A 27,216-nucleotide genomic window follows, 5' to 3' on the forward strand; every position below is an offset into this window, starting at 1 on the left:
AATATTACATGAAGTAATCTTACATAAAAGTTGACTCCTACCCAGCTTCAATGGAAGCAGAAACAGCAGCTCAATTCCTGTCAAGCCATGACAGCAGCCTGCAAAATCAAAGTTCCCACACCATCGTCATGGACTCCCGAACAGAGGCTGAGTTCAAAATCACCTTCACCCCCGTGCACGTTCATTCTTTCCTTCAGTCAACATGGCAGGCCAGGCCCTGGGGTCTGGTCGGAGAGTAAGACAGAGGCAGTTAGGGTCTCTGTGGGACAGTCTCTCTCTCCCGGGCCCCCACAGCATCCAGCAAGGGTGTGTGGCCTTCTGGGACTCCCTGGGCGGTCCAGTAGCTAAGACCTCACACTCCCAATGCAGAGGGCCTGGGTTTGATCCTTGGTCAGGGAACTAGATCCTTCCCACAGGCCACAACTAAGAGTTCAAATGTCTCAGCTAAAGACCCCACGTGCCGCAATGAAGACGAAAGATCCCGTGTGTCGCAATGAAGACCTGCAATGGCCAAATCAATAAAGATTCAAAGAAAAAAAGAAAAGAGCACGTGGCCTTCTGTCCCTCCCCCAGCATCTGGACTGAGCGAGGGAAGGGTACCGTCAGCAAAGAGGGGTCTCCCCACGACACAGTTCTTCAGCTCCAGAAGGAGAGTCCACAGCGTGGCTACCCCTGAGTATGTTTCTTCATCCTCTGGCAAATCCAGCCCGCTCTCCTTGACCGGACCAGTTAAACAGGAGTGTGGGGTTACACAGGAGGCTCTCACTCGTTAAGCATTCGCTGCCCGCAAAACTCTTCCATTCAGAACATCCCCGTCACTTATGAAAGAGCTTACCGAGTGCTTCTTCCTGCGTGCTCACTCCTGGATCACACCCCCCAGGGAAAGCCAGCAGCCATGCTGTGAGGACACTTCGGACAGGCCCACGGAGCCAGGAGCGGAGGCCTCCTGTCCACGGCCAGCGCCACTTGGCCCCGGCGGGTGGAGGGAGTGGCCTTGGACGTGCATCCTCCAGCCCCGGTCGAGCCTTCAGGTGAGTGTCGCCCTCATGAGACCATCCCCAGCCACGGCTCCTCCAGCAACCCACCTGCTCATGAACTCCTGACCCACGGAAACAGTGAGGTGCTTATTATTGTTTTCTGCCACTGAAGGTTGTGCGACCGTCGTGGAACAATAGAGAAGACACAGGATGCTAAGTCAGTCTCTCTGAGGATGAACAGCGGGGCCACACGGACAGGGAAAGTCCAGCCATTGCGGGGCAGAGAATCACCCCCAGCGAGGACAGGTGCTGTCTGGAAACCCAGCTCGGATCAACGGAAGAAGGGCGCTCTAACAGAATTATCCAAGGAAGCCCAGCTTATCTTGGGAGACGAAGGTCTATTCTCCGTCACCTGAGAGATTTGCGCAAGGCTGGTGCTGAGGGGGCAGAAATGCTACCGGAAGAAATCAGTGTATACGCGCTACCAAGTGTAAAACAGACAGCTAGTGGCAACTTGCTGTAGAGCACAGGGAGCTCAACTCGATGCTCTGCGATGACCTAGAGGCTGGGACGGGGGTTGGAGTTCGAGAGGGAGGCGATGTATGCGTACTTAAGAGCTGGTTCACTTTGTCGTACAGCAGAAACGAACGCAACGTTGAAAGGCAACCATACGCCAATAAAAAATGATAAATGAAAAATAAAGAAGTCAACGAACAGACAGATGGTTGGACAAGGTGACCTTTGCCTTCCTTTTCTACCTAGACATTCTCCCCCCACCAGCTTCCCAGGCCCCAATGGCAGGTCTGTGCAGTGCGTGGCCGGCTAAGTTACTCAACGCTGATCTAACGTGCGATGGGCCTTGTGGGAGGAAACATGACCTAGGGTCCTGGCCTTCAGCAGCTGCACGTGCAGAGACAACACAACGCCACCGCCTACAAACTAGGACCGCAGTGGGAGGGGGGACGGGTGGGCTGCAGGCAACAGCAGGTCGTGAAGCTGACTCCGGTGGGAGAGGAGGCACCACGGGAGTCTGCTCAGAGGCCGAGAATGTTGTAATCCCACGTACAGGAGGCACAGACTCGGTAAACCGACAGGCAAAATAAAGTCAAGTTTAGGACAACTGCGGGACTCAGATGAAGAAAATCGCTCTGTGCCTGCATCTGGCAAAATAATTTAATTTTCTAAAAGCGGAAAATTCAGGGGCAGTGCCTTCCTTGTCCCCACCCAGCCTGCTCACAAGTCTCCCCAGACTGGGACCTGGAAACGCCATTAGCTCTATTCCCATGCTCCCCTGGGCTCAGGGCAGGGGCCTCCGCTGCCCCCAGACCAAATCCAATATCAACAGTAGGAGGACGAGCACCTGGATGCCGCTGCTGCAGCCCCAGAGAGCTCCCACAGGTCTGTGCAGGAGCAGGGAGGCCAGAGGACACGGGATGCCCAGCAGAAGCATCCATCGGTCCTCCTCTACCAGCTCAGCCACCAGCTCCCGGCTGCCTGGACTCTGACCTCCAAGCCACTGAGTCAACAGACCTGCGCCCCTCAACGTGCCAAGCTCAGTGCCAGGCATAAATCATTTCTGATAGCTCATCTCCCTTTCTTCCAGTTGGTTGAACCATCAAGTTCTCAGGAGGCTGGGGCTGGAAGGAACCCCGGAGCTCACCCTGCAAATGAAGAGTGTGATAGCTGAAAGGGAGGTTGGAGGTTGGGATAAACTGAAGCTTTTTTCCCTCCCCGCCAATTCTTAAAATCCTCCTTGAATTACACTTACATGCCCATGTCCTTTGCCACAGGGCTTTGCAGGATCACACACTGGAGTGGGAAGTGGGTGAATTCCCACCCCACCGACACTGGGTGGGGTTATGTGCTTGGACTCGGCCAGTGGGGTGTGGACAGGAATGTGGGTGCATGGCTCCCCCAGCCCACAGGGCAGAGGGGGGAGCAGAGTGTCTCTTGCTGAGGCAGAGCTGGGGAGATACGCAAACAAAAATAACTGCCTCCCTTGCTTTATTTTTTTTAATGTTTTTTAAATTAATTTTTATTTATTTGGCTGCACCAGGTCTTAGCTGCAGCATGTGGGATCTAGTTCCCTGACCAGGGATGGAGCTCAGGCCCCTTGTATTGGGAGTGCCGAGTCTTAGAAGTCCCAACCCCTCCTTGCTTTAAGCCTCTGGGTTTGGGGGTGGTCTGCTTTGGGGCTGCCTGATCCAGGAGGAAAGTGAGCTGAGGACCCAGCTCTTCTCCTGTCAGGACAGTCAGAGCCTGCTGTTACCAGAGTGTGACTGTGGAGGACGAGGTCAGATGACCCTGGAGAGGCAGAGCTGAGGCTGGTCCTGTGGGTGAACGGGTTGCACGCGTACAGGAGGAAGGGAAGGTGGAGAAGGAGGCTCCAGTGTGGAAAAGCAGGCGCCTGTCAGCAGCCTCTGTGGGCAACCTCAGCGTCTGCTCCTGATCTCCGCCCGCCTCCTCTTAGGCTACTGCAAACACTCTGTGTGAGTAGAGGGCTCTGCAGCTGGTCACAGCGGTCTCAAGAAGGGAGACGCAACCAAAGAGGTCCATCTTCCTGGACTTCGCTTCCCACGGTCCCTGGGGACAGAGCCACAGCTAGACCCTGAGGATGACAGGCTGGCACGTTCAGTGAGTGACCACGTTTTCCAAAAGAGTTTGGTTTCCACCTTTGCATATGTGGTCAAGTGATCTTTGACAGGGTGCCGAGACCGCTCAATGGGGACAGGACAGTTCTCTTCAACAAATTTGCTGTCATGTGCAGGCTTAGTCGTGTCCAACTATTTGTGTGACCCCACGGACTGTAGCCCGCCAGGCTCCTCTGTCCATGGGATTCTCCAGGCGAGAATACTGGAGGGGGTTGCCATTTCCTCCTCCAGGAAATCTTTCCGACCTAGGGATGGAGCCTGCATCTCCTGCGGCTCCTGCCTTGCAGGGTGGATTCATTACCACCGCGCCACCTGGGAAGCCCGCTTCAACTAATGGTGCTGGAAAACCTGGATACTGTATCCACACGCAAATAAGTGAGACTGGACCCTTAGCTTACACATACACAAAAATGAACTCAAACTGGTTTAAGGATCTAAGACAAGTCTGGGTCCAGCGATCAAAGCAGTGCTGCTGAAAACGCAGTCTCCGGATCAGAGGTCTGGTCCGTGCCTGTCTGCCCTGCTCTCTTGGGATGCTCCCTCTGAGGGAAACCAGCCCCAAGGGAAGCAGCCTATCTGCTCTGAAGCTACTGTGCTACAGCCCAAACCAGCCATGTGGACAGCACAAGGAGGAGCTCTGAGACCCTGTGGATTGAGAGAGAGGCTCGGCCAGCCTCCAGATGCTCCAGAACCTGCCATCCCAACCCCAGCCACCAGCTGACTGCAGCCCCACTCGAGGGCCTGTGCCAGAACTGTCCAACCAAGCCCTTTCTGAATTCCCACCCAACAGAAAACTGTGGGCAATAATAAAAGCATTGTTGTTGTTTTAAGCCTCAGAGTTCCGCGGCAGTGGATAGCGGGTAAGCCTAGTGCACTAGGCAGCTGACCTTGCCAATGGTTTCAGTGTTTAGCAAAGACCTGATAACAAAACGTCCTGCTTAAAAAAGGGGGGAGGGGCCTGCTGTGGGGTCTCATGCAGGGACTGACCCTGAAGACGGGCGAGGCAGGGTATCTCCTGAATGAAGGGAACTGGTGGGAACCGAGAGGGGACAAAGGACCCCCACTATCTCTTCATGGGGGAGGCTGCCCACCCGCAGGTCTCCCAAGTGGGACCCAGAAGTGTCTACATCAGGGGGATCTGGAGGGACGGCTTGTTTGGGTGGGAGACACAGCTTCTAACACTAAGAGGACAGGCTCCGGTGGTGCAATTCCAGAAAGTGTGGGGTTCAGATCTTAGCTCAGCCACCCACTAAGCAACACCAACTCAGTGGAACAAACCCTGGCTTTCTCAGTTGTTACCAGGACATGATGGCAACCTTTCCCCCTGGGTGTGTCATCCAATGGGATGACGCAGGCATAAGCACCTTATACGCCACTAGTGACAGTCACTCAGGCGTGCCCAGCTCTCTGCGACCCCACGGGCTATACAGTCCATGGGATTCTCCAGGCCAAAATACTGGAGTGGGTAGCCTTTCCCTTCTCCAGGGGATCTTCCCAACCCAGGGATCGAACCCAGGTCTCCCACATTGCAGGCAGATTCTTTACCAGCTGAGCCACAGGGAAGCCCTATACACCTCTAGTCACTGTTCAAATATAGTCATTAGTGGAATCTAAGATAGAACAGGGTAAAAATACAGGGTACTGTCTCCGTCACAATTTGTGTGTCATGTGTTGAAGATTTCCTTGATGACTCAAAAACCTTAAATACAGCTAGAACAGCCTCTGCCCAGCTCACGAAGACATCGGGCAAACAGAACATTGAGGTTTGTACCTCTGCCTCCGTTCCTTTTAAAGATTCCTGCAAGTCAAAGCAGGCTGGTGTCGAGGCCGTTTCCTGTTTTCACATGACTCATCCGAGCACCCGCCAGCCTCCCCGTTGGAGTATAGTCAGAAATGGCCGACTCCAGGGCTGAGCCAAGACAAGAGCAAGAAGAGCCTGGAACATCTTTCCAAGCCGGACACGGGATGCTATCAGCACCATCAGGGTCCTTTCCAGAGGACTCCGGAACCAACCGAAGAGGCTGCACTAGGCAAAGAGAAGGCCAGATGAGATGAGTATCAGTAAGGACTACGCAGCAGCGGGTGGACACAGCATTTATTCTGCCTTTCCTGTGTGAACTGTATCCTTGAGTAACCCAAGTAGATGAGGGTAAATTTCTCTTTATAGAAGTATTCCTGCAAATAAGTGAGGAAGAATGATAGAATTAGGCTAATCTAAGACTGACTGCTACCACCCGCTAACGTCAAAGACCAAGAAGTTACCAGACATCACGAGCTCCTGATGAACACGTCACCACCTGATCAAGTTTCCAGCTCCATCCGCCAAGCTAGGGAACCACAGAGGACATAGGAACATGTTAACCTACACCAAGAGGAGGCAACCAGCAAAACTAGAGAGACATCCTTTTTTTCTAACTTTTAAGAAATTGATTAATATATTTGGCTGCATCAGGTCTTGGTTACAGCACTCTGGATACTCGCTGTGGCGCGCAGGCTTCTCTCTAGTTGTGGTGAGCGGGCTTCAGAGCACATGGGCTCAGTTTCCCAGTGGCTTGTGAGGATCTTAGTTCCCCGAACAGGGATCAAACCCACATCCCCTGCATTGGAAGGCAGATTCTTAACCACTGGACCACCAGGGAAGCCCCACAGACATTCTACATAGGCAGACCTTATTTAGGTCCTGATACAAACAAATGTATCAAAAAACACTTAGGAAAAAAACTTTATGGCATTTGAGACCACTGAAACTTTGAACACTGACTTGATATTTGATGATAATAAGGAATTATTGCTAATTTTAGTTGTAACAATGGTGCTGTGGATATGTTTTTTAAAAATCCTTATCCTTTAAAGATACTGAAATATTTACAGGTGATGTATGATATTTGAAGTTCACTTCAAAATGATGTGGGGTAAGGGCACTCAGATGAAATAAGATTGGCCGGGAAGTTAATAATTGTTGAAACTGGAGAAATGGATGAATGCGGGTCCATTTTACTCTTGTCTACTCTTACAGATGTTTTAAATTCTCTATAACAAAGAGTTTTAAATGTAAATGAATACAATGAGATCTCAAATTCATCACATATCCTTGTCTTAGGATAAGCCTCTGAATAGGAGCTGAGAAGCTGGGTCATGTGTAGCTTCTGTGGAAAAAAATCCACTGGCATTTGGGAATCTACAAGACACCATGCCCAGCACCCCAGGGGACACCATAGAGAGAAGACACAGCCCCACGCTCTGGCGGGGAGGAGACGGGCCAACAGCCAGCTAACAGGAGTACACAGCCAAATGACACCACGCAAAAGGGCCGTCAGAGGAACGATGGTTCTGCCAGCCCCACTCATCGCAGGGGGATCCAGGCAGTTTCAGGCTGCGATGACCTGGAATTCGGCTGCCTGGCTAGGCTACCTGCAGCAGTGGGCAGGGTTGCTCTTGCTGGGAGGTGGTAGGTGCAGGGATCTGAAGGGAAGAGTGAAAGGCACGTGGCTGGCAGAAGGAGAATAAGGTCGGCTGGGCAGAAGAAGACTTGAAGACAGAGAAGGAGGGTGGAGGGAGCTGACTGGGAAGGGCAGTGAGCACTGAGTCCAGGGAAGCCACAAACTGTAAGTTATATTTAGGGAGACAACACCTACTGCCGCTTCAGAGGACAACACAGCCCGGCTCCGAGCCAGCTCAGCAAGGCCATCTGCCCTCTTTTTGGTTTAGGCAATGGCCCAGCAACGCAGATCAAAAGGTGTGCATCAAGGTCATTAAACCGGCATCCGACGCACAGAGCTGTGGCTGAACAGGTGACGAGTGGCCAAGAGGGGTGAAGCTAAGTGATCGGAACTCTAAGAACTTTTAAAAGCGGAAACACGAGGGAAAAGAGTCGCTCGTAAAAGAAGAAAAGCACACAGTGCCCAGAGACTCGCTGACAGTTTGCTTCGTGTGTGCAATTACCAAGGGAACCTTTTAAGCCACGTCCGTGTGGGGACACCTGGTGTGTGACTCAACACACACTAAGCTGCCAATATCAATTTTAGTTCAGGGCATCGCTCATCATCTCCTCTCCGCATGTCACCATCCAGAGTCGTCGTCCAGGAAACAGGCCCATTTCCTCCATATTTTGTTCCCTCCTGGGATAAACAGATATTGATCTTGGTTTAAGGAACCTCACATCCTTTTCACAAGCCTGTCTTTCTTTACTGACATCTTTTGCCAACTGCATCCCAGAAGACTAAAGGAGGTGTGAAAGCCACAGGCTTGAGTAGCCAGCCCCCTGGGAAGCCCCACAGCACTTTGCCTGAACCCGCGGGCCTCTCACTGACTGGCCAGGACGGATGCAGAGGCTTGCAGGGATTGAGCTCCGCCCGTGGCAAAGGTCATGAGGAAGGAGGCTTGGCATACGCAAAGGCGGGATCAAGCCTCAGGGGTCTCCCTGGAAATTCTCGAGCATCTATCCCCAAAACCAGTCTGCCTACTTTCTGCTTTGTGCTTTCACCTACACCTCTGACTTTACAGGGGCTGTCCCCCACTACCTCTCTCTGAAAAGAGTTAGCTTACAGCTCCAGTTAATAATTCCTGGGTGTGACAGTGTTTCAACCTACAAACTCCTTTGGAAATCCTCTAGCCTGCCTGAATAGGTTTTTCTGGCCACATGTGATTGTTCAGAGCCTCCCAACTGTGAGAGGCAGGAGATGTTCTAAACTGTCTAAACACAGATTCCTTTGAGTAGTTAAAAGATTGATTAGAAATTGTATTGGTGAAGGGTTTTTCACTTATTGGGCCAATGTTTGCTGCTAAGTCTCCATACCCCTTACCTACTGTGTCCTTGGCAGTGTATTGATTGATATAATGGGTGTATAGAAATGTAAGTAGTAGCCTCAATGTTTGTAACCTTGGACCCTTGAGTTAATTCTTTTCTTGATTGAGCCCACCTCACCTTTGCCCTATAGGAATGCAGCTTTGTCCAATGCTATTTTGGAGGCTGGTGCCTGACTTTGGAATAATCACCTTTAGAGAAAGATAAGTTTCTTAAAATGTTAACAGGCCTCCTGGCCAGAAGATGATGTAATTCACCTGAACTTTTGCATATGATAAGTTTGAAAGCCTGGCTTCGATTAGGACCAGGAACTGCTGTCCTTGCATGACTCCACCCCTTCCCCCATTATCCTCTATGCACAACTTAAGGTATAAAAACTACTTTGGAAAATAAAGTGCGGGCCTTGTTCACTGAAACTTGGTCTCCCCATGTCGCTCTCTCTCCCAAATTCTGGCTGAGTCTCCATCTGGTGCGCGGAACCCTCCATGCTTACTAATTATGCCTGGGCTTCTAAGATCCGAACGGGGAGGCCTCAGTGTCTCCTCTCCTTCGGGAGAACGGAAGGATGCCTGCGGCCTACGTAAGTGGTGCAAACTTCTTGTCTTGAAGTTTTATTGGTCTCCCGCGTAAACCAAGCTACTCAGCCTCTTTTCTCCACTGAATTTTCCTACTGAGCTATCCTCATTCTATTACTCTTTACATCTTTGATAAATATTTTAATAAATAGGTCGCCTATGCCGTCTCTCCTTCGAATACCCTGGATCAGCCGGGGCTGGACCCCGGCAGAGGCTGGCCAGGAACGTAATTACTGCTGAAACTGGAGACTGGGCCCCTCCTCCTCCACCCGTGGTTCCACGATGCGCACGTGCTTGTCTCCCACGCTGCCTGTACATTGTTGGCCCTCGATAAGTGATACAACCAAAGCTGCGGTACGTTCACTGTCACCATGTTCCAGACTGCGTGCTGGCTCTGATCCTGGATTAACAGACCCTCCCTGAAGAAGGTACAAGGCTTTGCAGCAGCTGAAGAACTCACACCAGACATCTCACCAAAGGTGTAAAAGGGAAGGTCCTGTAGAGGAAGGAGGTCCATGTGGCGAGTGTACCCTCGTCCTGGGCAAACCCAAGTCAGGCAAACCCAAGCCTGACAAATCCAAGAAGGGCCTTGGGGAAGGTCTAGTCAGAAAAGTGCCTGAGATGAGACGTCCCTGGTTGTCCAGTGGTTAGGATGCTGTGCTCCCAGTGCAGGGAGCCCAGATTCGATCCACGCAGCCTCCCCTGCCAAAAGATTTTTTTAATTAAAAAAAAAAAAAAGGAAGATGCCAAACTTGGCCACAGTGTCCCTTTGGCACAAAGCTGTCTGCAGAGGTGCCCACACAGCAACCCTATAAACTCCCAAAGGAGAAAGATGTGGTCCTTAGGTCGGTCTGGGGCCATTATGGATATTTCAAATGTGAGAAACCCACAGTAGGCAACTGCTAACACAGGGGATGGGACTGTTGAAAGAGATTCCTGGAGAGGACAGGGAAATATAGGGCCCTTGGGGCGGGCAGGTGGCCCCACACCAGGGCCCCCGTCCAGGGCAGAAGCTGGAGGCTGGGACACCAGCTCAGCAGAAGGCAGACCTGAGCCATGACGCGGCACCAGCAATGGGGAGGAGGGGTGGACTCGGAGAAGGAGGCAGGCAGGGCTTGGCTGTTCCATCTGATGTAGGGTGAGGGTGGCAGGAAGCAGCGTGACTTGGGTTTCCAGCTATTCAAAGAAAGGAAGGTCAGGAGGAGGAGCGGGTTGTGTGGGGAAATTATAATTTGTGTGACTACACCTCACTAAAAGATGCCTTCTCCTTGCAAGGAAAGCTATGACAAACCTAGACAACATATTAAAAAGCAGACATCACTTTGCCCACAAAGGTCTGTATGGTCAAAGCTATGGCTTTTCCCATAGTCATGTATGGATGTGAGTGTCAGACCGTAAAGAAGGCTGAGCATCAAATAATTGATGCTTTCAAATTGTGGTGCTGGAGAAGACTCTTGAGAGTCCCATGGACTGCAAGATCAAACCAGTCAATCCTAAAGGAAATCAACCCTGAATATTCACTGGAAGGACTGTAACTGAAGCTGAAAATCCAGCTGAAGCTGGCTACCTGATATGAAGAGCCGACCCGCTAGAAAAGATCCTGGTGCTAGGAAAGTTGAAGGCGACAGGGGAAGGGAGTAGGAGAGGATGAGATGGTTAGACAGCATCACCGACTCAATGGACATGAGTCTGAGCAAACTCCGGGAGACAGTGGAGGACAGAGGAGCCTGGTGTGCTGAAGTCCATAGGGTCCCAACGTGTAGGACATGACTTAGCAATTGAACAACAAGACCTTGCTAAGAACACTGATGTGCCGTGCCTCCTCCAAAACATACTGCCAGTCCTCTTGGAGGCTCTTTGCAACACCTTCGTGCTAAACATTAAAGAAATGTGTACACATTTTCAACCCATGCATTCCTTCCCAGCTTCCTTATGGTCTCATAATATAAAATACTGGACGATATTTCAAATTAAAGCTGAATCCAATATAATAAGGCCACCTTCTGGGGTGGATAACCTAGTGGCTTAACCTGAAGACTTGTACTTTCAACTTCATGTTTTCAGGGACATTTTGCAACTGGATGGTCTTTTCTAGCTCCATCCTTTAAGCATCACCTAAACTGACATCATGGAGAAGGGAATGGCAACCCACTCCAGTATTCTTGCCTGGAGAATCCCATGGACAGGGCAGCCTAGCAGGCTACAGTCCATGGGTCACAAGAGTCGGACACAACTTGGTGACTAAACCACCACCAAACTGACATCAAAAAGACTGTCTCAGGGGATTAAGATAAGACTACACTTTCACTGCGCAGTCACATATAAGACTCTGCTTTCTTTGATGAGGACAAGAGTTCAATCCCTGATCGGGGAACTAAGAGCCCACAAAACTTTCAGTGCTGCAAAAAAAAAAAAAAAAAAGGAGTCATAGCCACAAAAATGAATGGGCATGACTGTGTCCCAATAAAACTTTATTTAAAAAAAAATACTAGGCCTCCCTGATGGCTCAGTGGTAAAGAATCTGCCTGCCAATGCAAGAGACAGGGGTTAGATCCCTGATGCCAGAAGGTCCCACACGTTGATGAGCAACTAAGCCCGGCACCACAACCACTGAGGCCGTGCCCTAGAGCCCACGCTCTGCAACGAGAAGCCTCCGCAATGAGGGCCTTCGCGCTGCAGCTGCAGAGCAGCACCCGCTCACCACAAGGGCAGAAAAAGCACATGCAGCAACAAGGGCCCAGCACAGCCAAAAAATAAACAATAAAACTATATACATAGAGGAAAAATACTGTCTCCAGGAGAGCTTGCCTCTGAGAGTTGGCCTCACTGGAGGAGTACTCGATCCATCCTACAGGCAAAAACGTCTTGGCCTCCACCCTAAAGTGGGCCCGATTCACCCTGTGTTCAGTGGGCTTCCTCAGCTAGAGGACTTGGAAAACTTACTTTTAATTGACTGAAGCCTGCTTTCTTATAGACCCAGACTAATTTCCTTGGCCCCTTTCTCGATAACTGGCTTCGCCATTCCTACCCACAGATTAGCCTGAACAATAATAAATTGAAACCTTTTGGGTGGACTTCCCTGGTGGTCCTGTGGTTAAGAACTGGCCTTGCAATGCAGGGAATGCGGAATCAATCCCTGGGTGAGCAACCAAGTCCACTCACCACAACGACTGAGTCCACGCGCTCTGGAGACCACGTGCTACAACCAGGAAGACTGCGCACCAGTGAAAAATCCCACACGATGCAACGAAGATCCTGAGTGCCACAACCAAGGCCCGATGCAGCCAAACAAATATTTTTTTAAAGTTTTCGCTTCATGATTTGCTTGAAATCATTTCCTGGGAAGCAAATGTCATTTCTAATGTCACTGAGCAGGCAACCTGTACAGAACAAAACAGACTTTTGTTTAATCAAATCAACTGTGTCATTAACGTGGATAAAGCTTATGTGTCAAACACTCTCACCATAAGGACTTGTTGAGGCTAATACTTTTTTTTAAAAGATTTCTTTTTTTTCCATTTATTTTTTTAAATTTATTTTAATTGGAGGCCAATTACTTTACAATATTGTGGTGGGTTTTGCCATACATTGACATGAATCAGCCATGGGTGTACATGTGTTCCCCATCCTGACCCTCCCTTCCACCTCCCTCCCCATCCCATCCCTCAGGGTCATCCCAATGCACCAGCCTCGAGCACCCTGTCTCATGCATCAAACCTGGACTAGTGATCTGTTTCACATATGATAATATACATGTTTCAATGCTATCCTCTCAAATCATCCCACCCTCGCCTTCTTCCAGAGTCCAAAAGTCTGTTCTTTACATCTGCTGTCTCACATATAGGATCATCGTTACCATCTTTCTAAATTCCATATATATGAGTTAATATACTATATTGGTGTTTTTCTTTCTGACTTACTTAGCTCTGTATAATAGGCTCCAGTTTCATCCACCTCATTAGAACTGATTCAAATGTATTCTTTTTAATGGCTGAGTAATAGTCTATTGTGTATATGTACCACAGCTTTCTTATCCATTCGTCTGCTGATGGACAACTAGGTTGCTTCCATGTCCTGGCTATTATAAACAGTGCTGCAATGAACATTGGGGTACACGTATCTCTTTCAATTCTGGTTTCCTTGGTGTGTATGCCCAACAGTGGGATTTCGGGGTTGTATGGCAGTTCTATTTCCAGTTTTTTAAGGAATCTCCACACTGTTCTCCATAGTGGCTGTACTAGTTTGCATTCCCACCAACAGTGTAAGAGGGTTCCTTTTTCTCCTCACCCTCTCCAGCATTTATTGTTTGTAGACTTTCTGATGGCAGCCATTCTGACCAGTGTGAGATGGTACCTCACTGTGGTTTTGATTCGCATTTCTCTGATAATGAGTGATGTTGAGCATCTTTTCATGTGTTTGTTAAGGGCTAATGAGTTGGACTGTGAAGAAAGCTGAGTGCCAAAGAATTGATGCTTTTGAACTGTGGTGTTGGAGAAGACTCTTGAGAGTCCCTTGGACTTCAAGGAGATCCAACCAGTCCATTCTAAAGGAGATCAGCCCTGGGTGTTCTTTGGAAGGAATGATGCTAAGGCTGAAACTCCAGTACTTTGGCCACCTCATGCAAAGAGTTGACTCATTGGAAAAGACTCTGACGCTGGGAGGGATTGGGGGCACGAGGAGAAGGGGACGACAGAGGATGAGATGGTTGGATGGCATCACTGACTTGATGGAGGTGAGTTTGAGTGAACTCCAGGAGATGGTGATGGACAGGGAGGCCTGGTGTGCTGCGATTCATGGGGTTGCAAAGAGTCGGACACAACTGAGTGACTGAACTGAACTGAATACCTTTGAAGAGTGAAAGTCGCTCAGTCGAGTCCGACTCTTTACGAGCCAAATCTATACAGTCCAAGGAATTCTCCAGACCAGAATACTGGAGTGGGTAGCTGTTCCCTTCTCCAGGGGATCTTCCCAACCTGGGGATCAAACCCAGGTCTCCCACATTGCATGCAGATTCTTTACTGGCTGAGCCACCAGGGAAGCCCATACCTTTGAAAATTCTGCATTATTATTATGAATTCTTCCCTAATTTCAGGTAGTTACACATTCCCTGTGAGATGAGAACTTGGGATGAAAGTTTTTAAATGGGAACTAACAACCAAAAAAGAGCACAAAACCATATTTCCGTTATTGGTATTCAAATAGTCAAACAAATACGTGATTAAGTGTGCCAGGCAATAGAATAACCTTGCCTCCTGTATTTATATTCCTAGCACATTGTTGGAAAGAAGTAAAAACCTGCCAACAATTACCCAGACCTCCCAGAAATGCTTTCAGTATGTGACAATATTTACAAAGAGCGTCTTGTTATTCCTGATAATACGAATGTTACTAAGCCCAGCTGTTGGCACTGTGTACTTTCTCCCTTGGAACAAACTTGACTTTGAGTGAGCTTTTCCAGCAGAATCTAGGACAGAAACACTCGAGGAAGCCACACTTAATGGAGAAATTCTAATCCAACCCCCACCCCGCCCCCGATTTTCTATCAAAGTAAAAATAACGGGGACTGAAATGCAGGTCAAGACTGTGATGCAATACTCATTTAATTGGCAAAGTCAACTCTGACAATACCAAGAGCTGCAAAGGACAGAGATCAGAGATCCACAAAAAGCTCTTATTTGTTCCCAGTGGGACTATAAACTAGCACAACTGCTCTGGAAAAGAGGTCGGCGTTCACAATCTCCACAACCCAGTGATCTCACCTGCAAGGACTCCCGCACGCATTCAAGTGTTTCTGTAATCACTCATCAAGAGGAGCAGGGCTTCCCAGGTGGCTCAGTGGTAAAGAATCCACCTCTACTGTGTCTCCTCTACTGCAGGAGACACAAGAGATGTGGGAGCCCACTCCAGTATTCTTGCCTGGGAAATTCCACAGACAGAGGAGGCTGGCAGGCTACCGTCCATGGGGCTGCAGTCAGATGCTACTGAGCAGGCACGCACTAACAAGAGGAGCACACACAGGTAAAAGGTACACTTTCAACCCGGGCTGTCATAGAGCACCCAAAATTAGTCCCCCCAAATCATATGTTGTACAAGATCCCTTTTCACACAGTTAAAAATGGTTGAGGGACTTCCCTGATGCTCCAGCAGCTAAGACTCCATGCTCCCAATTGCAGGGGGCCTGGATTTGATCCCTGGTCAAGGAACTAGATCCCACATGCCGAAATTAATACCTTGTGCAACCAAATACATAAATATTTTAAAATAAAATAAAACAAGATTTTTAAAAATAAAATTAAAGTGGTTGAAATGAAAAACTTTTTTTTTTAATTGCATATAGATGTGCGAGTGCTTAGTCACTCAGTCATGTCCAACGCTTTGTGACCCCACGGACTACAGCCCACCAGGCTCCTCTGTCCATGGGATTTTCCCAGGCAAGAATACTGGAGTGGGTTGCCATTTCCTTCTCCAGCATATAGATGAGATAAAACTAAATTAAAAAAAAGAAAATGGATGTTGATCAGGATTTGGAATGATAGTTATCCTGGAGAGAGGCAGGCTGGAGCATAGGATCAGGCAAAGAACACAAGAAATGTCCAAACTAGGCTTTGCTCAGTTTCAAAACAAACAAACAAACAAAATCTACAGTTTTTCCAAAAGGGAAGCTACCAAGAGAAGAGGCTCCAGTTCCTTCCCCAGCAGCCACGTCACCCAGCACTAACGCTGACTCCACCACGCCCCTAAGGAAAGATCATGAAAGAAATGGTAACTCTGGGGATTTCCCTGGTGGTCCAGTGTCTAGGACTCCATGCTCCCAGTGCAGGGGGCCTGGGTTCAAACCCTGGTCAGGGAACTTAGATCCCACATGCTGCAACTAAAGATTCTGCGTGCCACATCTAAAAAGAAAGAAAAGAGATCGTGAAAAAAGAGTTCTCTTAATCTGTGTGCAACTCACAAGCACCAGAATTTGCCTCTATTCCAGCCACACACACTTAAAGAGCCACGGACCTGGGTGCAGACGGAGGCCTGGATAACCCACCCTGAGCTGTCGAGACTGTGAGCAGCAGGCCTGGAGGCTGCTCAGCCCTTGAGCCCAGCAGGCAGGATGGCCAGGCCTGGTCTGGAAGGCAGGATTCAGATCACAAGCAGGGACAGCAGAGTGGTGTCAACACCTGAGGCCTCGGGAGGCCTGAGGAGAAGCAGACCAAAGCAGAACTGGAGTGCAGGGGAGAAGTGAGGCGTGATTCCACTGCAGAAGGGCCTTTTCTGCACTCGGAGACTAACTCAGTTTCTGTGGCACTGGAGACACCGCCTTCAGGCTGGGCACCTTGGCATATACCACCCCTTAAGCTCACTATTCAGCCTCAATTTCCCTTCCTGTAAAATGGGACTGAGAACATCTTCGTGGCGGCCTCACATGGGGCTAAAGGAGGGAGAAAGCTGTATAAACGTCAGGGATCGTTCATCCCACCCAAGCGACTGGAGCAACAACTTGGCCCATCTTGAAATCTAGAAACGTCCACGAATCAAACTACAGAGCTGGACTGTGCAAACACACACACGAGAAAACTTGTTCCCACCCCTTCCTCTCCCCTAAACCAGTATTTGTCCCCACAATCTAATCAGCAAACAAGGAGAATTTTTCTTCACTACCCAGAGAATCTAGACATTTCAAGTTACCTTGAAAGGCCAACTGTCTATACATAGTTATTCATATCCAAAAAAAAGGGGGACATTTTTGTTCTACTGATTAAAACAAAACAAAAACACATGAGGTCAGGTTTTCCACTGATGGGTTTTCCTGCCACGATGGGACCCTAGACTCATAAACATTACCTTGACCCCAACTACTGACTCTTAGTACCTGGGAAGATACAAATAACTCAGAAATGCTGAACTCAAGTTGGAACTGGCATCAGTCCTCACATCTGGGACAGGCACAGACTCTGGAGTGCAAAAGGCCTAAGTCAGACTCTCTCTCCACTGCCTACCTGGCCCGGTGGCTCTGGATAAGACACGTCCCTCTGGCAAACCTCAGGACTCCTCATCTGTACAAGAAGACAATCCGGAACCCACCTCACAGTGTGATTTCGGGGATGAAATAAGTGAACATTTATTCATGTGTGGTCCACAGTCGACATGTCCTATGCGTTACGTCCCTTGCCTATAAGAAGACAGGGTGACACTTCTTTATAGCAAATCACTGATGACCTCTATCACTGCATGCGTAGGTGAATGTTTACACGCCAGACAGGGTAGGGAAATGGGATAAAAACATCATTTGGAAAAGGATCTCAGTTTGCTCAGTCGCCTAGCTCTGAGAACACTCTGTCCTGTGATGTGCATGGTGCAGCCGAGAGGGCCGAGGGGTACCACAACACCACACGAGACGGTCGCGTGAGAAACACAGGTCAGCTTTCCCCCCTGCCGGGAATTAAAGACAGCGATTCGATCCCCACTTAGAGGGGGAACCATCGCTTAAGGTCAGTCTCAAATAATCAAGGGCGTCACAGATTCAACTATCCTCTAGAAATCGTGTTCCAAAAAGGCTAGGAAGGACCACATGAATGCTCCAGTGGGTAACCTGAAGAGACTGCCCAGCTGAGTAAAGTGAGCAGAGTGACCTGAGTTTCAGAAAGGCAGGGCTCTCCTGTTTGCATTGACAATGGAGCCTCGCTTCTTAGACTGTGGTCCTGAGCAACACCGCCTGGGAACTCGTTAGAAAAGCTGACTCGTGGGGCCCCTCCTAGACGCCCTGCAGCAGAACTCAGCAGGATGGCGGAGCCACGTTTCAACAAGCCCTTCAGCGAATCCCAATGCTTGCTCAGGTTTGAGAATCTATTATGGTAAAGAGTGATCTAAGATCTCAAAGTTTAAACCACCCGTCCCCAGGAAACATACCAAGGCAGCCTTCAGGATCTTTCCCCCTTTCAATCCGTTTCAGTGGAATACAGTGTTAGGTATCTCACCACTAGACTTCAATTTTGAGCCCCATGCTGCTTCAGGAATAAGAAAGGCCACGGTGGGACACTTCCTGATTCTCTATTGAATGTCAAGATGGGCTCCTGAAGTGTCTGAGGAGGCTGAGTCTGCGGTGCCCCCAGGCCAAGGTCGGCAAACAGCAGACTCTAGGGAAAGTGGGAAGCAGTCTGACTCACTGAGGAGGGAGCAGGAGCCTTTCCCACATGCGGGTCCTAAGGGCTGAACAAGGTTACTGCCCCCTCAGCTCCAAATACAGTAATTTTAGCTCAACTAGAAAGCTCTTGTTTCAAGGATGTGGGGGGTTCCGACTGTGGATAGCTGCCCCAGGTCCCACAGCCACCAGGGCCAGAGGGGTCCCCAGGCCCCAGATCACTCCCTCACTCCAACCTCCCTGCTCACTCGGCCAGACTCAAGCTCTCCAAAGGTCGTGTCCACAGGGGACTCCCCTGCCAGAGTTGAAGGTTGGCCAGAGGCGTTACTTCTCCTGTTAGACTGCCTGTTCCCAAACATCCTGGGCCAGTGGTCACACCCTCCAACCCTGGATGCCCTCCATCACTATGATGGCAGCATCTCCACCCTTCAAACTCAGCCTCTACCCTGACACCTCCATACCTGTAGTAAGACAGGAGGCCATTGCTGAGCACGAACCAGCGGCGCTGGTAGCCCTTCAGGTAGTTGGTCCACTTGAGAAGCCAGCCCTTGAAGTTGTCCAGAGGAAGTGAGACCATGGGGACAACGCCCGGCGAGCTGCTCCGGGGCACTGCCATCCCAAGGTGTGTTTTCACCTGCCCCGGGCGCGGGTCCTTTGATGCCGGCAACAACCCTGACTCAGGTTTGATCAGGGGCACGCTCCCCACTGCTGGCCCCAGCGCCGGCACCTGCTCAAAGGGGGCCTTGGTGGGGGGCCCAGGCCCCGGGTTTGAGCCCCACTCTTCCCGGGGCCCTGACCCGGTCCCCAGCGCCGGCAACAGTTCCAGTTCCTGTCTGAACCCTGGCCTGGGCTCAGACATCTTCTTGGGCTCAGGCTCCGATCCTGGCGCCCGCTCAGAAACTGGCTCCAACACCTGTTCTGACACCAGTTCCCGCTGAGGCTGGGGCACCGGCTGAAGCTGAGGCTTGGGCTCCGGTCCGGAGCCGGGCGTGGGAGCGTTCATGCTCGGCGCCGCCGTGTGGCAGGACAGGCAGGGGACAACCGTGAAGAGCGACGACAGCCCGCGGGAGCGGCCGCCGCAGCCGCTGCCTCGGCAGAGAGCGGCCGCTTTCCCCATGGAGCCCGCCGACCCGAGCGCGGCCGAGCCGGGGGGAGGGGGGACGCGGGAGGCGGAGGCCTGGGGCGGGGCCGGGGGCGCCGTCACGAGCGCGCGGCGGGGGCGCGCGCGGGTCCCTCCGCGGCCCGTGCGCCCCGCAGCGCCCGCACCAGCGCTTCGTGGTCTTCGCGGCGCGCAGCCGGCTGGACTTGAACCCCCGTCCTTTCCTTGAGTCGCCAGCTCCCGGCTCCCGGACTGGTCCTCGGAAGGCGCTCAGGAAACACTTGTGGGACGAGAGCTCGGGGAACGGGCGACACAGAAGGGCCGGCGCGCTTCGGATCACCAACCCTGCCTGTGCCCCAACCCGTGCCAGGCGCTAGGGGAACAATGATGAATGCGGAGCCCGCCGGCTCCCATCGCAGCTCTGTCCGCGGCCCCGCGCCGGCTCTCCCCGCCTCCGACCCGGGGTGGGGTCGGGGACGGGGCGGGGGTTCGCTCCACAAAACCCAGAAAATGCGCCCACAGCACAGGGGCCCAGCCGGATGACGCTAGAAGCTGAGGAGGACGCCCACCGCGCACCGCCCCGCCCCTGTGGCAGCTGTTACCTGTCTAGGGGTCCCTCTCCCTGCGACCAGGCTCGGGGCGGAGCCACCGCGCCCCCACCTACTGGGCCAGCTAGCCTCTGCTTCATCCAGGGCACTTCGCTGCAAGTGGCAACGAAGTTCAGACTCTCTAAAGGAACAGAGAGAGTTTAGTGGGCCAAGCGGTGTAGTACAAGGACCACCTCCAAAAGAGAAGTTCCGGACTCGGAGCTCCTGGACACCCCTGGGGAATTTTGGCTGGCCTCTGTGAAGCTTAGCCTGTGGAGTTTAACGTGTCTGTGCATTTTTCTAGAGAGGTCCCTAGTTTTCATGGGCTTCCCAAAGGAGTCTGTGATCCCAGAAAGATTAAGCACAACTGATTTTAAAGTATCTATCCCAAAGGGAAGGTCATGGTTGCCACAAACAAGGGGAAACACAGCTTGAAAGGTTGGGTACTGCGCTTCCATATTCCTCCAGACCGGACTTGTGTGTAGGCTCCCCTCTGCTGGTCCTTACCCGCCCCTCACTCACTGTCCATTTCTGGTCTTGTGAACCACCTGTGCAGGGACCAGCCCCCTACTCAAAGTGATGGCAGCAGCTGAGCAGATTGGAAGGTCCTAGAAACAGAGGCTGCAGATATGCACCCAAGCAGAAGTCCTACCATCTGGTGACTCTGAGACCCCTTCCTGGGGCACCTGCCCCTGAATGATTGATGGCCTTGCCTGAGGGTTTTTGTGAGTTCTAGGGTGCAGAAACCTACCCATCTTGGTATATCCCGCAAACACTAAGATGGGCCTCAAACTTCAATGTGCTGAGTCAAAGAAAAGTGATTGCCTCTTGGGGACAGCGGGTAGAGGGGAAGTGTGCAAGCAGGGAAGGCAGTGGGGGGCTCTCTCTGCATTTATCCCATTTTGAACCTCTTGAATATTTTAACCAAGTGTCTGTTTCACCTGTTCAAAAATAATGTTTCAAATCTCTCCAGGGAAGCTTACTATAAATTCAGTTTTCCATCCCCATCTCCCTGGGACTCCGGGTCAGTAGGTCTGAGGTGGAATTCAGGAGCATGAATTTTAGTTTTTAGTTATTTGTTTTTGACCTCACCATGCAGCATGCAGGATCTTAGGACCCCAACCAGGGACTGAACCCATGCCCCTGGCAGTGGAAGTGGGAGTCTTACACTGGACCACCAGGGATGTGCCCGGGAGCACGTATTTTAATGAGTTCCCCAGGGGTTTCTGAGTGGGTGAATCTTGGACCACATTTGTTTTAAAGGTTGTTTTTTTTTTTTTTTTTTTAATGTGGCCCGTTTTAAAAGTCTTTATTGAATTTGTTACAATATTTGCTTCTGTTTCATGTTTTGGTTTTTTTGACCACCAGGCATATGGGCTCTTAGCTGACCAAATCCACACCTCCTACATTGGAAGGTGAAGTCTTAACCACTGGACCATCAGGGAAGTTCCCATCATGGACCACATCTTGATGGGCAGTGATGTGGAGGGAAAATCTTGGGCTTTGGGAGTCAGAGCCACTAAAGAAATCCCAGCCCAACGACTCTCATAGCTGTGGGACCTTCAGCCACTTCACTGAGCTTCCTCTTATTCATCGGTGAAATGAAAATGAAGAAAATAATCCCTGCCTCACAGGTTGACAGTAATAGAATCATGTATGTAAAGTTCATTTAACATAGTAAGTGCTCAGTAAATATTCTCTATTTAACTAAAGAGGTTCTGTGAAATGCTTGGCAAAATGAATAAAACAGGCCAGTGAAGTTTGATGAACACCATGCTTTTCGTGCCACTAAATTTAAGCATCTTGGGGTGGGGTGTGCAAGCTCCGTGTCGCCACAGCTTCCACTGCTGCCTATGGTCCTAAAGCCATGGGCACTGACCTCCCTGGCCCCTAAAGATATGTGATTTTGTGATCGCCCCAAGGGACTGGAACATGAGTTCCTTTAAAATTTATTTAATTTTAAATTTAAATTCTTTAATTTCTTCAACTTTGAGATCGTAATGCTTGCACTGTACAGAACTGAAGTAAACACATTATACTGTGAAAGAAGGACTCCCCTCTTCCTCCTCTCTGGGGCTACCATACGGATAGTTTCTTTTTTAAAAAATATATATGTTTAGTCATTTGCACTTGTATTGGTTTGGCTACATCCTTCATCTAGTTTTTGATTGAGGTGTTTTTCTTTTTTGGCTGTGCCACATAGCATGTGGGATCTTTAGTTCCCGGACCAGGGCTCGAACTCATGCCCCCTGCAGTGGAAGTGTAGAGTCTTAACCCCTGAACCTCAGGAAGTTCCAAGTGTTGATAGTTTCTACGTATCTCTCCAGAAGAGAACAGGTCTTTAAGATGAAATGTATAGTTTTCGTAAATTACATGTACATTTTAAATATAAGTTCCAACTTGTGGTAGGTTTCATTATAATCTTAAAGGGGCCCATGACCCCTTCACAGAGAACCACTGACACGGAGACTCCTAGCTCAGGGTATTTAATAAGAACCCATGTCTGCCTCCCATCTTTACTGAGACCCAAAGAGACCCCACTGAAACAAAAGTGGGACAGATTGCCAAAGTACTAAGCATTTACCAACAAACAGAACTAGAAACAAGACTTTATTTAACAAACGTTCATGGAATTCATATCATACTCGAAGTCTTCTTCTAGGCCCTGATGATGGAGCATTGAAAGAAACTTGACAGGGATTTCCCTGGTGGTCTAGTGGTTAAGACTCTGACCTTCCAATGCAGGAGCACAGGTTTGATCCCTGGTCAGGGAACCAAGATCCTACATGCCATGTGGGAGGGCCAAAAAACAAAAATAAGAGTAATAAAATATTAAAAAATAAAAAAGAACTCTGACAAAAATCCCTGTCATTCTGGAGCTTACGTTCTAATAAAAGAAGACAGAAATATGCCAATTAAATCACTTAGAAGGTGACAGATGCCATGTGGCAAAAGAGAACAGTTAAGAAGGCTTGGGAAGGTCATGTTACAATTTTAAAGATGGATCACTAAGGACTCAGTGTTTCCACTACAGAGGGCCATGAGTTCGATTCCTGGTCAGGGAACAAAGATCTCACATTGCATGGCCAGAAAGAAAGAAAGGTCACTGATAAATTGTTGGGGGCCAGAGTGAGGTACTCCGCCCATGGCAAAAGTCATGAGGAAGGAGGCTCGACATACGCAAAGGCGGGATCGAGCCTCAGGAGTCCCCCTGGAAATCCTCGAGCATCTACCCCCATAACCAGAGCCTGCCTGCTTTACTACTTTGTGCTCATCTACACCTCTGACTTTATGGGGGGCTGTCCCCCACCACCTCTTTCAGAGAAGGAGTTAACTTAGAGCTCCAGTTAATAAAAACTCCTGGGCGTGACAAGAGTGTTTTAACCTACAAACTCCTCTGAAGGTTCTCTAGCCTGCCTGACAGGCTTGTCCGGCCACATGTGATTGCTCACAGCCTCCCAACCGTGAGAGGCACGAGATACTTTAAACCTTCTAAAAACAGGTTCCTTAGAAAAGTTAGAAAACTATTAGTATAAGTATAATGGGCTGATTAGAAATTGTATTGGTGAAGGGTTTTTCATTTGTTGAGCCAATGTTTGTTGCTAAGTCTCCATATCCCCTGCCCTTACACACATTAATGAATATATAGAAGAAATAAGTATTAACCTTTGATATTAATCATGTTAGACCTTAGGCTAAGTAAATTCTTTCCTTAACTAAAACCCACTACACCCTCATCCTATAGGAATGTAACTTTATTTGGGTGGCATCTGTTTTAAGAATAACCACCCCAGGAGAAATAAGTGTCCTGGTTGACCGCTGTCACAAGGAGAGGGTCATAAATTGTCAGCAGGCCCCCTGGCCAGAAGATGATGTAACACCCCTAAGACCTCTGTATACATTTGTATGAAGCACCTGACTTTGATAAAAGTCAGGACTGCTGACCCCGCGTGACTTTTGCATAACATCTCAGTGTATAAAAGTAGACCATGGAAAATAAAGAATTGGGATCAGTTTCTCGAAATACTGGTCTCCCCATGTCGCTCTCTCACTCTGGCTGAGTCTCCATCTGGAGCGCGGAACCCGCCATGCTTACTAATCATGCCTGGGCTTCTAAGATCCGACCGGGGAGGCCTCAGTGTCTCCTCTCCCTTGGGAGAACACCTGCGGCCTACGTAAGTGGTGCAAACTTCTTGTCTTGAAGTTTTATTGGTCTCCCGTGTAAACCAAGCTACTCAGCCTCTTTTCTCCACTAATTTTCCTACTGAGCTATCCTCATTCTATTACTCTTTACATCTTTAATTAATATCTAATTGAAGCTATTGTATCCTGATCCTTGCCGACGCCGTCCCCGCTTCGAACTCCCTGGATCAGCGGAGGCTGGACCCCGGCAATAAATGGGAGATTTCAACAAATGCTTGGAATATGGAAAGAGGATGCGAGCTCTTACGAGGGCAACAGGTGGAAGCAGTGGCTGAGAAGTCTCTCAGCCAGCTAAACGGGAGGTGGGAGCCAGCTGACTTGAGAGAACCCAAGGAGGCTTCAGGCTCAAAGTCAACAGGTTATGGCAGAGGGTAGGAGCAAGAACAGGGAAGTGAAATGGGGGATTTTATTCCCAACTCAGTGGATATGAGTTTGAGCAAACTCCAGGAGACAGGGAAGAACAGGGAAGCCTGGCATGCTACAGTCCATGGGGTCACAAAGAGTTAGACACAACTGAGTGACGGAACAGCAGATTCCAAACTCGTCTGTGAGCTCACAGGCATTTTGTGCTGATGTTGTTTGTATGCCGCACACATAGTTTCCAGTATCCTTTTGTACCTGCTCAGTTTATAATAAACATAGACTCACATACCACCTTGAGCAGGGGTTGGGGAATAACTGCTCCAACCCACTGCCCCACCGCTCTCTACACTGAAGGTTGCAAAGTGAAGGCAACACTTCTCCCAGGCAGAAAACAGTATGTCTCTTCTCTAAAGAGACTGAATGAAACATCTGAGGCCAGCAAAGGCTGGTGGAGTGGATGTCGGCATCACAGAACAGAGCCCTCCTGACTCTGTTATTTCTGATTCTGCCCCACGCAAAGCTTCCAGTCAGATATTCTCATTCGGCAAAGGCACCAGAGGTAAGCCAAACCTAACTGCATAATGGCAGAGGAAACGTACACTGGCTTGATTAAACAGGGCACTTGCTAAGGGACATAAAGCTGGGAAAGCAGCTGACTTGGGATTTGAACTGAGGCCTTCCTTCCAAATCTGTGCTCTTAGCTACATGCTGTCCTGCCTCCCTCTTAGCTTGTACATCTCTTTCCCTGGGTAAATGGGACACAAACCAGCATATATACCTTTGTGTCTGTGGCCACAAGCTGACCTGGATTTTTCTGGCTCTGCTCAGGGCAGGAGTTGCTCAGCAGATATTTTTGGAGCATCATGTGTGCAAAGCTCTGTGCCACATCTCGGGCTTGAGAACGGAAGTGAAGAGATCAGCCACCTGCACCAACCCCCTCGGAACAGTTGCAGGCGAGAGAGCCGAAGCCCAGATAAAGGTTACTGGGGACACAGGGGGACCCAGCCAAGGCCTGCTCCGGGCTTGGCCCCTCAGCCCTCAGACCCCTGCAGAGTCAGCAGCTGGGCCAGGCTCTGAATTGTAATAACTAGTAGTACTTCCCGCTTCAACAGTGGGCTGGGCTGCGATGCGTCCATCGTCTTGTTTGTGCTAGGGGTCCCCAGGAATGAAATGACCCAGACCCTGGCTCACAGAAAGTGCCTTTGAGCAGATCCCAGCTGAGTGCACAAGCATCTGCTGACCCCTTGTGGTCACCATTGGATCTGCACTGGCCTGGCAGCAAGGGCCTAGGTTGCAGCTCTGGGACTTTCTGCCCTGGTGACCTCATTTCTCACGTCACTTTCCTACCACTTATCTCGTGGGGTCCTCCCTACAATCCCAGCAAGTGAGGAGAGCCAGAATTCCCATTCCCGCTTCACAAACGATTGGCAGCCCCCCGGGATCTAGTCCCAGATCCACCAGTAATTCCTTATCTGACCTTGGCAAGTCAATTCCCCACTCTGTCTCAGCTACCTGTTGATGAAATAAGAGAAGCGGCCTGTTTGAGGCAGCTCTGAGATTTTCCCAGTTCCCCAGACTCTCGGCAAAGAGAAGTGACTTGCTAGAGGTCAGAGTGAATCAGGGCAGAGGCACTCCCAGCGGGCAGGTCACCCCAATTCCCACAGCGGCGGGGGGCAGTGAGGGTGTCACGGCAAACAGGAGAATCAGCTTCTCCACATTTGTGTTCCGACTGTGGGCTGAAGCGCCACATGGACAGATGGATAAGTGAGTGATGGGTGGATGGATGGGAGGACAGGCGGATGGGACGAACATGTAAGAACTGTGGGATCACTCTTAGCTGCGACTGCCTCCCCTGCTCCCCAGCTATCTGCCCCTACGGTCATCTGCGGAGGCCCCTGGCAGGCTGCCCCACACCCACTTGCTGGGATCTGATGCCGCTGCCCTTGCCTGACACCCTGGAGCTGGGACCTGCCATGACGTCCCAGCATTCTCACCCAAGACTTCCTCCCTGCCGTGTCAGTGACCACATGGTCAACGGTGGTAGCCTGTGAGGAAAGTCAAGGGCCAGGGCTACGTATGGACATCTGTCACAGAGCAGTTCCTGCATCGACAATGGCTGAAATTGAGGGTGGTGCTGGAAATGAAGCTGAGCATCACTGGGGCAGCCGAATGGCAAGGGAAGAGCACGCCTTATGCATCTCACAGCCTGGTTCAAACTGAGCGACTCTGAGCAAGTTTCTTAGCTTCTCTGTGCCTCAGTTTCCTCATCTTAAAAGTGGACATGGGTCTTCCCAGGTGGTCCAGTGGTTAAGAATCCACTTTGCAATGTAGGGGGCACCAGTTTGATCCCTCGTCTGGGAGGATCCTACATGTCTTGGGACAGCTAAAGCCCACGTGTCAACTACTGAAGCCTGTGTGCCCTAGACATGCTTCACAGCAGGAGAAGCCACCACAATGAGAAGCCCGTGCTCCCCAACTAGAGAAAGCCCGTGCCCAGCAATGAAGACTCAGAGCAGCCAAAAATAAATTTTTTTTAAAGTGGGCGTGATATTTGAAGAGTACTCTTGTGAACACTGAGGTAGGATATCAATGTCTTGCGTGTAACAGATGCTTGGTAAACAGAAGTTCCCTCCTTTTGTCCCAGGTCATGGAGAAAATCTAAAGGAACCCACTGTGCACTCAGCAAGATTTTTGAACTGGGAAGTTTTTTCCAAGTGCCCTAAAGGAGTGACGTGTATCTAGTGAAAGGGCAGGAGGGAAGGAAATGCCATCAGCGAGAATTAGAGTACACCCAAAACACTAGATCCCGCTAAAAGAGTATCATTCA

At 50.0% G+C, this 27,216-nt stretch overlaps 1 protein-coding gene across 1 annotated transcript in view; it reads right to left on the bottom strand.

Annotated features, from left to right (window-relative positions):
- The window catches only part of OSBP2 (oxysterol binding protein 2), a 123,002-nt gene extending 103,543 nt beyond the window's left edge, over nt 1–19,459 (bottom strand). The window contains exon 1 of the mRNA XM_070385560.1: nt 18,599–19,459. Within this exon, the coding sequence (XP_070241661.1) occupies nt 18,599–19,254 (656 nt within the window). The 5' untranslated portion in view covers nt 19,255–19,459. The remainder of the gene's footprint in view (nt 1–18,598) is intronic.
- Between the last annotated feature and the right edge of the window lie 7,757 nt (nt 19,460–27,216).

This window comes from Bos mutus, chromosome 17 (genome assembly GCF_027580195.1).
Source record: "Bos mutus isolate GX-2022 chromosome 17, NWIPB_WYAK_1.1, whole genome shotgun sequence".
In the NCBI taxonomy this organism is placed as follows: Eukaryota; Metazoa; Chordata; class Mammalia; order Artiodactyla; family Bovidae; genus Bos; species Bos mutus.